This window comes from Macrosteles quadrilineatus, unplaced genomic scaffold (genome assembly GCF_028750875.1).
Source record: "Macrosteles quadrilineatus isolate MER2022 unplaced genomic scaffold, UCM_ALF_1.0 Scaffold_5__1_contigs__length_97177068, whole genome shotgun sequence".
Taxonomy (NCBI): domain Eukaryota; kingdom Metazoa; phylum Arthropoda; class Insecta; order Hemiptera; family Cicadellidae; genus Macrosteles; species Macrosteles quadrilineatus.
In genome coordinates, this window is record NW_026542598.1 from 49,028,980 (window position 1) to 49,044,352 (window position 15,373).

A 15,373-nucleotide genomic window follows, 5' to 3' on the forward strand; every position below is an offset into this window, starting at 1 on the left:
TGGTAAAATTGTCCAAACATCTTGTTGTAGAGCTGGATAAACTTGATTGAGTATAAGAACAACCATTTAATTTTTGTATCATTTTCCCCAATTTGTACCTTAAAAACATGTAAATGCCTGATTTCCATTTCAACCAACATGTAGAGCTATTAAAAAAAATAAAGCAATGGTAGGGTACACAAAAATTAAAAAAAATGTTTTCCTTCCCTAAGCAGCAAACTTAAAGTACTCATATAATCCACTCTAATTAAAATAGGGATTAACTATGACTTGTTTATAGAAATATTTTAGTAAATATCGAATGAAACAAATTAAAATTTGCTTTGTCTGCAGGTTTGCTGCAGCAAGGGTATTTTTCACTATCCTATTATCAGTTTACACCTTGACCTTTGTATTTAATATTCAGTGATGTAACAAAGAAACTTCTATTTTTCTCTCGCCTTGTGATCTTTAAAATCATAGTCATCTTCTAACAACTTTTTTTTACACACGCGAATGGTAGGATTACGAAACAGTGTAACGAGTGCCAATTTTGGATACAGCTCACTAAGAATCCGCCAATTCCAGCAAATTTCTATCTGAGCGGGTTACAGTTGTTATAGATGGGCCTCTGTCACTCATGAGGCGCACACCAGAGACTAGTGGTGTAGTCATAAATCTTCCAGTGCATGAACGATCACCAATGTTGTGACAAAATGTGGGTTGCTTGCCAATATATAGGTTCTTTGGAAAAAGCATACTGTGACTCGTACAGCCCACTACACCACTGCACCAGACTTGACCAAAACAGAATTCGAACCCTTAATCTACAGAACTGTCTTCTGGCTGGAGAGACTACCTCACCCTCACGTCTCTTCCAAGTCCAAGCACAGTTGTTATAAACTTACAACTAAATATGGTATTTTATTTTTTATTGCGATATACTCATAAATAGTAGTAAGGTTATCTTAATCTCGAGTCTGGCATACCAGGTTTTGGAGCTTAAAGTGATAATACTCATCTATGAGCATGACTCAGTAAAATTATAACTATGAGTTAGTAAAAATTGTGAACCTACTTAACTTTTAAAAATGTCTGTGCCAATATGAGGCAGAAAACTTAGGTGAATTAAGAAATGCTTAAGGGTCAGAATTAAATACTCATTTTAAATACACATACCGTTTGGTGAAAAAAATTCAATGTTGTTATAAACACCTGTATTTCTTGGTTTAACATGATAAAAAATAACAGAGACAAAATATGTTAATCTATTAGATACCTAGCCTCAATTTGAAAAAAAAATCAAAAATTTAACAAGTTAAGTTCAAGGAAATGAAGTCAGGACTTAATTAAAGAAAGATAAGGTTGGAGTAAATTATGACTTAAAACAGTCTTGATGCAACAAAAATAAATTACAAATAAATGTACTTTTTTGTTTGATACCATTCAACATTACTGAGCCATTCAAAAAATACATATTGAAAACACAACTGGAAAAACTCAAATCTAAGATTTTTGTTTCACTAAACAAACTAGATTTAAGATACTGTATCTCTGTTTACAAACATTCTTTATACATTAACCAACCTGTTCAGTAAAACTTCCAGTCTGAAATTACAATAAAATAAAATTCAAAAATCAACATAAAAACATTCAACTGTAAACATGAAATAAAATGCCAAGTCAAGTCAATGTCCAGTTATCATTGTTTTGGTTGAACCTTCTGGCGATGGCATGTAGTATTCTCGCTTTTCCCCATGAATCGCTTCGAACCGCTTCCTAAGCACAGCGGCTAGTACGTCTGCTGGGTCATTGGAGGCAGGGGTGACACGCACAGGTCGTCCCCCTGGAGACCGTTCCACATGACGGAGCTTGGGAGGCCTCTTGGACAACTCTTCGATGATCGTGGATGTAGAGTCTTTCACGACATTGGCACTTTTTGGTACAGTCTTGACTAGAGGTGTTATATTGCAAAGAAGTCCAGTTGGAGGAAGAGGTGGGGGTGGGGGAGGAAGTGGGGGTGGGGGAGGAGGGAGGGACAAACTTGTAGATGTCACAATGTCATCTGAAACAAATAAAACTTGTTAATGTAAGTCTGAAACTGTATCCCATAGGCAGCTACATATTACGCTCTAAACTTTTTAAGATGAAAGGAAATAAATTAATCCCTATGTAGCCAAATAACACTTTGAGAAAAGAAATGGCAAAGAACGATGTACAAGTTGCATACAAAACATCCAACAAATTATCTTGAATGCTTAAAGAATAGAAAAGACGCCTTCTGATCAAGTAAACAACACAGGCACCTACAAATCAAACAGAATGATTGCTCGAACTTTACATCGGCCAAACTGCTTGTTCTTTCGCCACTAGATTTAAAGAACATCTACCCAAAAAGATAACATGTACAGATGAATGCGCTTATCTAACGTTCTTCTGACAACTTAAAGATGTGCCCTAGAGGGCATGAAACAGCTGTAGTTGATGCTAACTACACACAGATCGTTTGACACAAAAAGGTAACATAAACCATTTTTATACCTAAATAAACAAATAACCAAGGCTGTTTAAAACTTACATTTAATTTACATTATGCCCACGTCTAGTTTACTATAAACCACTAGTAGAGTATCAAATCTGAACATTCACTCCGCTTGTAATCCTAATGATATTATTTGTCATTGGACTTCAAATTAATGCTTTATTAAAAAAGGTCGACATTAGATGTTAATAAGACTAGGTTTTCACCACCCTTATAATAAAAGGGTGTTCTTATAATAAACATAAAAATTCTATTGGCAAAAAAAATATTACTGCAATGAGTTTGAAACACTCCTGGGATGTATTTTTTTTTTAACCAAAATATGAATGAATGATGGATGAGTGTAGATTGAAGGAGATGCCTTGTGTAGCTTTTAGATTTGTTACAAAGAGCAGTTGTCTCTTTAAACCATTTATTGTAAGCTCAATCACAGACAGCAGAGGCCAGTTTCAAACCATTAAAAAGCCATCTCAATATAACAGGTGAACATTTAATAAAATTGGGCATGTGTTCAAATAATATTATTTCTTAGCCCTTCATAAGCTGGAAAATAAAATTTCTAGATAAACTAAACACAAGAAGTAATTAATTTTATAGGAAATATGAGTAAGAAAACAAAGAATCAAAATACAGAAGAATTAAAAAATATATCATAATAGGCTATTCATAGTGAACTATAGTTTTTAATCTTCACTCAAACAGTTATTATATAGTTTTGGGGAGTTTTTATGGTGATTTTAATTTTAAAATACGAGCAATGACCCGTACAGAATTTTTTCTAATCTAGTAATGTAAACATAGACAATCAGTGTATACGTAGAGTTAAGTTCAGATTAATGAGATGAGCATGAACTAAACACTAATTAAATACTAAATTAGACTGTGGAAAGTAAATAATAACATATTAGTAAGTAAGTAAATAACAACATAAGTAAATAATAGCATAATAAATAAGTGTAACATAACACCATATTAAGTAGTTACTTTAGTGCTTTCTAAAATAATACGATGCAAAAACGTAGATAATGGTATACTTTGCAAGCGTGCATTCTAACATCAGCTATGGTATTGAGTTCTTTGGAAATGCCAAAGATAGTAAAATAATATTTAAAATAAAAAAGAGAATTATAAGAGTTATCACACGAGTTAGTCCAAGAACATCTAATAGAAATTTTTTTAAAAAAATTAAGATTTTACCTGTTCCCTCTTTGTATGTATTAAGCACTCCTTAGGTTTTATGTGATGTATTTTAATAAATAAATACATAACAGAAAACAAAACACGAGATGTGACACACAGAACCAAACTCTGGGCGAGAGAGGTGAACAGGTGATGGACGATGGCAGCATCTGTGTTATGCGAAGCTTAACATTCTGAAAGTAAGGGATTGTGGGGAAGATTTTGAAGAGTGAAATGAGGTCGAGTCAGTTCCTAGGCACTGTAAAGCACTGAGGAACTGTTTATACATTTAATCCCAACCGACCAGCAAAAACACATATTTAATAGGCTACTAAAATACAAATACTCAGAAGAAAAGTAAGTAACCTCTAAAGGGTTAAACATTTAAAATATAATAGTTTATTAGCTGATCAAATAACTTAAATCAACATTTTGAATTGAAATTAAATTATGAAATTAATATACTATCCATAAACGGGGTATTGACTGCAGTCAATATGTAGATGCAAAATGTTGATTTAAGTTATTTGATCAGCTGATTTATTTATAGGCCTAAGGTGAATTAGATTTTCAACAAAACCTTTGATTTATAGATTCTTTCCAAAATCTTTTACTGTAGGCCTACTTAAATTTATCGAATTTTCCATATAGGGAATAAGCTATTACCGTAGTACTCATGGTAAGACCTGGAACCGGGACCGATTTACTTGTTCGTTTTGAGGTCCCTAGAGGCCAAAAAAACCATCCGTTCAAATTCATCTTATAAGTATAAAAGAGGATGTTTGTATACATATATATATATATATATATATATATATATATATTTGGCAGTGATAAACTCAGACACCGCTGAACCGATTGCCACGAAACTTGGTACATACGTGTAGAATTTCATGGAATAGGTTTATACACCATCAATTTCGTGATCCGGCCAATCGGCTCCGCCCCAGTGGCTCTGGAGTTTCCCATGTTAACCTTATGAGTAATGGAATTAATGAATCTTAACAGCTGTTTCAATTAAACAAGTTGGTTCTGTTCTATGATGTTCAATAGCATTAAAGTTACAAGGATTACCAACAGGGTGCAGCACTATTATTTCTTTTACATTTATGACGACAGCTAATTTGCAACCAAAAGGTGAGTGAGCATAGCGAACGAACTGCAACCTGGAGGCGAGTTAGCGTAGTGAACGAGCTAACCTGAAGGTAAGTGAGCGCAGCGAACGAGCTCCAACCTAAAGGTGAGTGAGCGTAGCGAACAAACTTCAACTAGGACGTGATTGAGCCGAATAGAAAGACCAAAAATATTGTCTTCCCACTAGCATTAATATAAGAGCAATAATAAAGAATCGGTTATCCTTTGTACTATATGTGTTTCATTAGTTGTCGTACGTATTTTAATTTAGTTATAAGCACTTCATATACAATAAGACAATTAAATGTTACAGTACTTGAGTACTTAAATTATAAATAGTCAAAGGCAAGACAACGTCTGCCGGGTTCAGCTAGTATCATTCATTATAAATGTAAAAGTTTGTGTGTTTCTTTGTTTGTTTGTTTGAAGTTCAATCACGCATTAAATACTCGTCGGATTGTGTTGAAATTTGGTATGATGATAGCTCACATTCCCGATTAACATATAGACATATTCTTACCTTAAAAATCCTTTCGGGCTCTGCCCCAGCGGCTCTGGAGTTTCCCATGTTAACCTTATGAGTATTCATATTTAAAAGGAATTAAATAATTTTGCCAGCTGTTTCAACTACACAATTTGTTTCTATGATATTCAATAGCATGAAAAGGTTATACGGTTTACCAACAGGGTGCTGCACTATTAGTTCTTTATACATTTATGACTAATTTGAACCAAGCAGCAACAAAAACCTGAGTATGAGAACTTTACTTCTTTCTATTTTTTAGGTTAAGTGGTAGAACATTATGGCTATGGTAGATGGTCTATATACTATAGTATACGGTAGATTATAGTAAACCAAATTTTCTCAAAACGTGTCCTCTCTCATTGCTAATTCAAAGCACGAGTATTTAACTACAATAAGCATTGTATACCAACCCCGTACGAAGGACGGGTACTCAGCTAGTATATATATATATATATATCTTATCTTACTAATATTATAAATGTGAAAGTTTGTGTTTGTATGTTTGTTTATTTGTTTGAAGTTCAATCACGCATAAACCACAGGACAGATTGGGCTGAAATTTGGCATAATGATAGCTCACATTCCCGATTAACATATAGGTATATTCTTATCTCAAAAATCCTTTCGGGCTCCGCCCCAGTGTGACTCTGTGGTTCCCCAGGTTAACCTTATGAGTATTCAAAGAATTTAGTCAGCTGTTTCAACTAAGAAAGTTGGTTCTATGATATACAAAAGCATTAAAAAGTTATAAGATTTACCAACAGGGTGCAGCACTACAATTTTTTTGCATTTATGTAGACAGCTACAGTAATTTAAACTAAGCAAGCAGCAACAAAAAACTGTGATACGCAATGAGAACTGACAAAGTAGGATTGTTTACAGTTATGTTTATGTCATAAATAATTTGTGAATTTGTAACAATTTATTTTTTTTTAGATGCGTAAATACCATTAGTATAATGTCAATTTAAAGAAACAAATTTTATCAAACTTTGTCCTCCTCCATTGCAAACGCAAAGCTTGAGTATAACTGCAATAAGCATTTTACTTATATGCCAACCCCGTACAAAGGACGGGTACTCTGCTAGTATATATATATATGTATATGTAAATATAAATAAATATATATATATCCTACTAATATTATAAATGTAATATATATATATGTGCGTCCGTTAGCACGATAACTCGAGCAAAAATGATCCGATTTTGATTAAATTTGGTCTAAAAGTGTAAACCTACATTTATTCAAACAAGTTTGCGAACCAGCATGATCAAACTATGGGAACGGGGGTTTTTGGGGGTTTTATGGGGTAAAAAAAGTGTTTTCACATTTTTTACCCTAAAAACACAAAATTTCACAATTTTTTTCCAAACCATTTTGTAAAGCTTAAAAAACAAATAATTTAGTAGGCTATATTGAATCGTTATGATGCGCCTGGTGGTTATGGAGAAAATTCAAAAAAAATTTAAATTTAAAATTCCCATGTAATTCTTATGGACAATAAGTCAACTGTTGTAGTTTGCTTATTTATGAACATATTTTGATCAAATTTGGAAAATACATTCATTTCTTACTAAACTACAGTATTCACATTTTACAACAAAAAACACTTTTTAATCCTCCCTGTTGCAGCAAACCTAAGTACTTGTTAAACTGATTCTATTGAAATAGGGAAGAAATGTGATATTTTTAAGGAGACATTTTAGTGTAAATCCAATCAGGCAAATGGAAATTCGCTAAGTCTGCAGGTTTGCTGCGGCGGGGGTATTTTTACTTTATCACTGACAACCAATTTACTTTCTCTCTGAACACCTCCTGTGGTCCAACGGTCAATGAGACATCTGCTAGAATAACACTTAATATATTTTGAACCACAATTCACCGTCAATCCAACAGATATCAAACGATATTATCTGCGGGTACTACATTAGTACTCTCCACATTAGAAGCTCAAGTCTTTAGAGGACCTTTGGACGGTTGGATGTGCGAAGTTGCAAATAAACTCCAACTGGTAACTCCAACATACCATAACTGTGGGGCACCTTCAAAGACACATTTGGCGAAGAGTTCAGTTGATAAAACATACCCGAACAGGAGTACAGCTTCATGCTGCAGCAACCAGAAGCAAATTTTCATTAGCACGTTAGAAACTGCAAAGCTTTTCCATTAGCCTTAGCCAGTTATTATCGAGGGACAAATCACAACTAGCCTCATAACATCCAAGAGGAACAGGCCAGCAGAAAAACGGCTTAAATGGATATGAGTTGAGGAGCAAAAAGCCATTACAGATACTCAATCCAGTTCGAAATAAAATTCAAGCTTCATACTTGATTAGAGGTTCTGGTTCTTAAGGATCTGGAAAAACCTTCAGTATGTTTCTTATGTAACTTTGTCTACATAACGCTACAAAGCCATATTTTACGCAGAGAGGGCTAAGTCTTTTTGCCACCTGCGTGGACATGAATTGCTTCACAGCAACAACCTTCATACAATAGGACCTTATCTTAGACTCCAACGTCTCATCCATGCACTCACATCGAGAACGTACAACTTCAGACAGTGAAAAGTTGCAGCTCGAATCACATAAGAGCAAATGACGGCCCTATTTTTCGCTGAATTGTTTATTAATACTACAAACTGTAATTTTGATGGCTGAGTCCAAATCCCGGTCCGGATCACAACCCCCCAAGAATGGAGCGTGTGGCTCCAACGAATAAAGGATTTCTCCGTTTCGACCAATCATGATGTTGTTTCCCCCGATACAAGACCCTTTGTAACCGTGGAAATATTCAGTCAACCGTTTAGGGCCCTCGTGGATACCGGTGCCATGGTCAGCCTCATTGGTGACCGTCTTGCAATGTTATTACAATCCCGATGGGTTCTGCCTGTAGACAGCAATGTTGGTATAAGAATGGCGAATGGCATGCTGTCTTCCATCACGACTGGATAACGAGTTTGCGGATTATTCGGCGGACTCGAATACGAATGGGACGCGTTACATGTGGCGGGATTGACTTGTGATTTAGTTTTAGGAATAACACAAATTAACGACCTCGATTTGAACTCACTGTAGAACGCAGTCCTGGAGAATGTTCCAGACCCGCCAACGACGTAGCTGCAGTGATCAGGCTGTCGAATGACCAGAGCGTGCGACTAGAGACGTTTCTAGCCAACAAACTCGCGCTCTTCGAGAAGGTCAGCAGCAAAAGCAAAATCCACCTTTTAAGAGCACGTGATAACTCTGAAGGAGGGAGCCGAACCGGTGAAACAGCGATCGTACCCAAGAGGTAAGTCGAGACTATGCTTACGGACGGGGTTATCGAGCCTGCAAATAGCCCCTAGAGTTCTAATATCGTGATGGTAAAAAAAATCTTCCGGTGGGCTGCGGCCTTGTGCAGATTTACGAGGAGTAAACAAAGCCTCTGTTCGTGAGGCATATCCTTTGCTCCGGATAATAAATTTTATCTTAGAGAAAAAGTTTATCAGAACACTCAACTTGAAGCAGGGCTAATGGCAAGTTCATCTCTCGGAGACTAGTAGGCCAATCACTGCTTTTACAGTGCCTGGACTTGGTGTTTACCAGTTCACCGTTATGCCATTTGGCCTCCATTCTGCTGGGGCCACATTCCAACGACTCCTAGATCGAGGATACTCGCCATGCACCTTCGACGCGAGCACGGGTTACCCCGAACGTATAAAAAATTATAATAACTTTAAATGAGACTTTTAAAATTAGATTTTTACCCCTTGACAGGTTTTGGGTCGTTACAGAGAAATTCGCTAAAAATAAGGCACATGAAGAGAAGCTGACGAAAGAAGGAATGTACGTGCCATATCCTGTTTTTCACAAATTGATTTGGAGGTGTTGTCAGTGTAAAAACAAAGCTATCAACATAATCGTATTTGACCATTACATCACTTCAAACATAGTGTTCAAAGAGGTCCTGTAAACATTTAAATAAAATAACTTAACATTATGTTTTGAAACTCATCAAAAAATGTAAACCAACATCTATTCCTGAAATAAGGACCCATACCTAAATCAACGACGCACTATGCAGTATTAACTTTGTTTTATGTATTTCAATTAAATGGGATTTGAGAAGGATACAGGAGGAATGCTTCACACGGGTCAGCTAGTTAGGAAAGTTTAAAATTGAATAACGTTCTCTTACCATCGTTGTTGCTGTATTTGGTTTCTTTTGAGTCTTTCTTGAGTAAAATATTGCTAACTTGCAGCTGCAACTGAAGTAGTTCTTTTTCTAATTCCTCAATTCGATTCTCTAACTGCACAGAGCTCGTGACCCGCTCAATTGACACATTGCATCTGAAATAATGCAATAATTATGACATATCCAATTATTCTTTAAAGCAGAATACACCTTAGTAGATTAACCCTTTGAAGTCGATTTTTTTTCATTTTCCGGCAATTATAGGTCGCCATTCAAGCCGTCGGGAAAATGGTGTCCGGCGGCATATCACCATGCCGACCTCAAAGATAAACCTTTTTTGATTTTTTAATTTTTTTGTGAGTAAAGGTTGTCATTTTTGAGCAGTCCGAAAAAGGCCGGACAGTGACCTATATTCGCCATTCGACCGCAAAGGGTTAAAAAAGTTACTGAACTTCTAAACCAATTACTTCTATAAGTGGTAAATAGCTGGTTATCTGAGTGGTTATAGTGCTCGCCTAGTGATCAATAGGTTTCCGGTTGGATTCTGAGAAAAGTTGTACCCTAAACCATAGCCTTTTATGGTTTGAAACTGGACCAGCTGTCCTCGATCATTGGGCTTTTTATAAAAATGGTCCTGACTAATGAAACTGGTGATCTTAGTAGTAACAAAGCTAAGTTACACTTAACACTCGTATTTTAATAAAAATACGCACCTAGGAGCTTTAATCCAAGTGCTATAGTTTCCGATTTTCCGTACAATTGTAGATTTGCGCTTTCTGTTGAAGTGATCAACACAGGCTTGGTGAAGATAGCAGGAACACTGGAAAGAAAAACAATTTGACAGGGATTTAAAATATAGTTGTTAAAAATTAACAAAATATTATACTACACTACAGTACCGGTAGTTAATTGTAAAAGGCCTATAATCCTTGTCATAGAACAATTAGCCCAAGTATTACGGATTACGTTTGAATATGTTTAAATACCTACATTCAGTAATCCAAACTGCTGCTTATGGCAACTATAGTTTCGGTTCAGCCAGGAACCATCTTCAGGCCGTACATGGTGTCGTTATTTTCCTCCATATATGAAGGTCCTCTTTTAAAATATAAGTTCGAGCTACAACTTCCACCTGGACCCGTCACCTGTCTCATGTCCCCGAGTAACTTAAACTTGGTAGTTTTTAAATGTTAAATGTTTGTCAATCAATGTGCGTGTTCGTGTGTGTTTTATATACTTAGCCTATATTTTAAATTACGACCTTAATATACGGAGATAAATAACCAAACCTTGTATGGCCTGAAGATGGTTCCTAGCTGAACCAAAACTAGTTGCCACAAGCAGCAGTTTAGATTTCTGAATACAGGTATTTAAACCATTATAAATATATTATTGGATTTTCTAAGTTATGGGGAAACAGTCAATTAACTTAACCTGTTAAATTAAAGATTCAAGTAGGCCTATCCACATGCATAGTGCCTCCTTCCGAATAGGTCCTGGGATCTTGTACCAGATGGAACATGAATGTCTACTTCAGACAGCAAGGCAGGACAATCAATCAACCTGGTTACGAGCTTAGAGGAAGACCATATCAGATGCACAGCGCCTCGCCCGAAGATCCTGGAGATTTAGGTTTTCCTGCATTTGAGCCACAGGCACATCCCGATACTGTAGATCCTAGCAAACTCCAACCAATCTCAAAAACTTCCTCTGGATGCTCTCAAGCTGGCTTATCTAGCCAATTAAATGAGGAGACCAAACTGGGCAGGCATTTTCGAGCAGCTGGCGAGCAAGAGAGCAGAACAGAGTCCTAAGCGCCCAAGTGTTGCTTAGTCCACGGGTCGATCGAAAGAGAAATCCCAGAAGCCGGTTTGCTACATATATCGTCAATGTGGTTGTCGAAGGTAAAATCCTCTACAAAAGTAACCCCCAAATCTTTGACCGCTGAGACTCGTTTCAACAACTTATTTATTTATTTATTTTATTTATTTATTTATTGCCAATGGATTTCACCAATTTACAATAAGAATTACAATATAGTGAGATACTCATCATGACTAAATACTAAAACTAAGTAACAATGCAAAACTGATGAACAATACAATAGGGATGCATGCAAGCTCTTAGACAGTAAAAAAAAACTACTTATACCTAGGAGTAACAAGACATAAATAATACAAGACATTCGGTAATTGAATAAATAGTAAAAGTTTAAGTCTAAGAAATATGTACATAACAGAGACAAGTGAGACTAACCTAGGAAATATAACAATAAATATAAATGATATAAATAACGTGATAAATAATACTGTGGTAAGAAGACAAAACAAAAAGCAAACAGTAGGCCTACATGTGATGGACGTATGATAGAGCTAGGAACTATGATAATAACTAATACAGTGAAATGGGATACCTAACAATACATTGACATTTAATACTGATATAAGGTGTAATTTGCAAGAACTTTGTGCTTGAAGGATGCAATCGACTCATTAAAGAAGTCTAGATGAGATGCAGCATCACTTCCAATCCTCAGGAGACGTAATAGTCCAGCATGGTAAGTGTAGTAGGTGGAGTGGTATTTTCTCCTGAAGATAGTTCTAGATCTGGTTCCTCTGGGCGTGACGAAATCAATGCTACTAAGCAGCTCGGGACAGTCGAGAAAACCATTCACAATCTTGTGCAGGGCAACGAGGTCGAAGTGATGACATCTTTGGTTGAGGGGAAGTAAACCGAAGCGTTTTTCCAAATCAACAACAGGAGTGGCTCGGTAAGTGTAACCGATTCTTGAGCCCAGTAGCCGCAGGAATAATTTACATGCTGAACAACCTCCACCCCCTTTAAACTGACCATCTATCGCATACTGAAAGTGGTCGGTTCTCGTAATCTACCGAATGTCATGATTGAGCACTTGGCAATATTCAGGGACATGTTGTTGGAAATGCACCACTCATTAATGGATGTAAGGCCAGTCTGCAAGTGCATAGAATCCTCATAACTTGACACCTCTGTAAAGATCTTAACGTCGTCGGCAAAGAGCAGTGTGTCCACCTTCAGTACATCGACAAGGTCATTGATGAACGCAATGAACAAGTATGGACCAAGTAGAGAGCCTTGTGGGACCCCTGAAGTCTGGAAAAATTCTAGCGACTTGGAGTGAGGCAGTTTAACACACAGGCGGCGTCCTGTAAGGTAGTCCCTCATCCAGTTAAGGAGTGGCCCAAAAACTCCATAGGCTTCGAATTTAGCAATGAGTATACCATGGTCCACTTTATCAAATGCTTTCGCAAAACCAACGAAGGCGACATCCATTTGTCTACCATTTTTCATGGCTGATAGGATAAAATTTTCAAAAAGTAGGAGGTTGGTAACTGTAGACTTTGGAATAGTGAACCCATGCTGACTGTGGCTAATAAGCGGCCTTAGAAATGGCTTGAATCTTGACAAAACCAGCATCTCAAACACATTTCCGATTGACAGCAGTATACTGATTGGCCTGTAGTTGATCACATCTGAGGGATTTCCACTCTTAAGGATTGGGACTATATGACCAACTTTTAGTAGGTACGTGTGGGAAAATTCCTTTTTGGATAGAGGAGTTAAAGAGATAGTAGGTAACTGTAACGAGTAAGATATTAAGCCTATTATAGTTTATACCACCAGTTGTTAAATAGACTATAATAAGTTAAACAAGCATGCAAAGTTTCATTGTGATAAGTTAAGTACGGTAAGTAGGCTACTTAGGCTATGGTAACTTATTCTAAGAGTTGTAGGTAGCCTAAGTTACCTAAAGTTTGTCAATTTAACACGTGCGGTAAGAACTTAGGGACGTTGTACTCCCCTTAAGTTATTTAGTGCTCGATTTGTAAAAAATGAAGTGCCGGAACAACTGTAGGTAACCTGATTAAGACAAAAAAGTACCTATTTAAGCCAATATTTTTATCTTTTCGAAAGAAGTAAGTTACTGCCACATAACTTAGGCCTACCCGTCACAGGCTGCACTTTACTTAAAGTTAGGTTCTCCACTCATTCGAATGAAAATATCGATTGAGTATTCGATTGTTTCATGCGATATATCATTTGGTTAGTTAGGTTAGGTTAACCTTACATAACTAACCAAACGATATATTGAATGAAACAATCAATTAATCGATACGGTATATCGATCGATATTTTCATTCAAATGAGTGTAGGACCTAAAGTAAAGTGCAGCCCCGTCACAAAACGAGCACTGCACTTAACTTATTAACAGATGAGTAAGGCCTTAACGAGCTTATAAAAGTTTATAAAAAGAAATTAGACCTAGGCCTACCTTCTTTAAAAAGTACAAGGCATCCCCCATGAAATAAATGCCAAGGGCAACGATGACAGCTTCGCATTCCATTCTTAACTTAGTAGACAAGGGAGGTTTTAAAACTTGAATCAATTGCTAAATTAAATTTGCGATAACCAAAGTACTGTAGGGCTTTCCTTGTTAAGATAACTTAAATGAATGAAAAACATTATAACTTCAAGGACAAAATCTCAAAGTCTTAGCCTATGCGGATGCCTATATTTAAAATTCCTGAAATTTAGACTGGTAGAAACTCCTGGTTAACTGGTAGAAACCATCAAGAGCAAACCACTTAACCACAAGCCAAAACACGCAAGTCAAAAGTCCTATACCTAATCCTAACAACTTAAACCACGCGAAATACCTAAGGCAACCTGCCCCTTGAGGAGAGCAACTAGGAGCTTTTATTTTAAAGTTAAATAAAGAAAGACAATCAAAATTCCAAAATTAACCAAGATTCACTAGGCCTACCCCTACCCTAACGCTACTAAAAAACAAATGTTTTTTTTACAAAAACTTTTAGATTTAGTTTTATAAATGTGCGTGGCCCGTGGACGACAATGGAATGAATCCAAACAATGCAAGCAAACCCCAAACAAACAAAAACAAACCAAACCAAACTCTCGTTTCAATCTCATCCCACTCCCTCCATATTTTTTTACATCGCCGCATGGCGCATAGTATCACGGGGAATGAGTTTGAGCACAAACCAAGACTGAACGAATATAAAGAATACTAGATCCAAGATTATATACCATATTTGATGTAACAAACATGCTAAGTTTATTCTACTTGTTATTATTCAAAATCTACCAATATGGTTATGTATTATTATGGCTTAAGTTGCGTGAGACTGGGACCTAATAACCTCAAGCAGAAAAACTGAAACAATATTCAAACACACAAAGAGCCCTGTGATACCACAGAAACATACTACTATAACCGTAGTATGTTTTCTGTGGTGATACCTTCAATATCGAGGGTCGCTGTCAAGGCGCCACCACTGTCAGCCTGGACAGCACTGCTATTCCTATATTTAAAAATACATAGATAATTTAGGCATAGGTTCCCCGAAGATGATTTAAAATGCACAGGAATGTCACAATAAAAAAGTTCATAATGTTTAACCGTTTAACTTAATACTTAATACTTTTCGATGAAATGGTGACCATACAAGGTAGGTATTTTAAGCCAAGTATGAATGGGGATGAGTGTAGGATAACGGTTTAAAAGCATGTGAAAAAATAACAAGTATTGTTATTTTCATTATAGCATGGCCCTCAATCGTTAATTTATAGTGAGTTTGTCTTACAAGTTGGTTAACAATAATCGTTATTAATTAAAAGAAAAAATTGTCTCGCGTGGATGAGTATAATTGATTTTTATGGCAGCTCTTTTAAAGGAAACCCACTTTAAAATTAGTGTCTTTATTAATAACTAATGTTTTTACATACACCAGTAGGCGTACTTTGGCTACTCGGCCCAGACCTCTGGGACGTCGCTGA

At 36.3% G+C, this 15,373-nt stretch overlaps 1 protein-coding gene across 1 annotated transcript; it reads right to left on the minus strand.

The window, feature by feature from the left end:
- Window positions 1-1,181: 1,181 nt before the first annotated feature.
- LOC128994723 (mitochondrial fission regulator 1-like) lies at window positions 1,182-14,460 on the minus strand. The gene is made up of 4 exons (XM_054419461.1): window positions 13,848-14,460; window positions 10,249-10,355; window positions 9,539-9,690; window positions 1,182-2,044 (listed from the first exon to the last, which is right to left on the minus strand). Exons 1-4 carry the CDS (start codon window positions 13,917-13,919, stop codon window positions 1,668-1,670), a joined length of 708 nt encoding a protein of 235 aa, XP_054275436.1. The 5' UTR covers window positions 13,920-14,460; the 3' UTR covers window positions 1,182-1,667.
- Window positions 14,461-15,373: the final 913 nt, after the last annotated feature.

Bases quoted from the DNA above. Each gene is read 5' to 3' on its own strand.
- LOC128994723 (XM_054419461.1), bottom strand. From the start codon at position 13,919: ATGGAATGCGAAGCTGTCATCGTTGCCCTTGGCATTTATTTCATGGGG. The intron at 9,691-10,248 runs GTGCGTATTTTT...GCATTATTTCAG, and splicing joins ACTTGGATTAAAGCTCCTAG to ATGCAATGTGTCAATTGAGC. The intron at 2,045-9,538 runs GTAAGAGAACGT...TATTTGTTTCAG, and splicing joins CAAATACAGCAACAACGATG to ATGACATTGTGACATCTACA.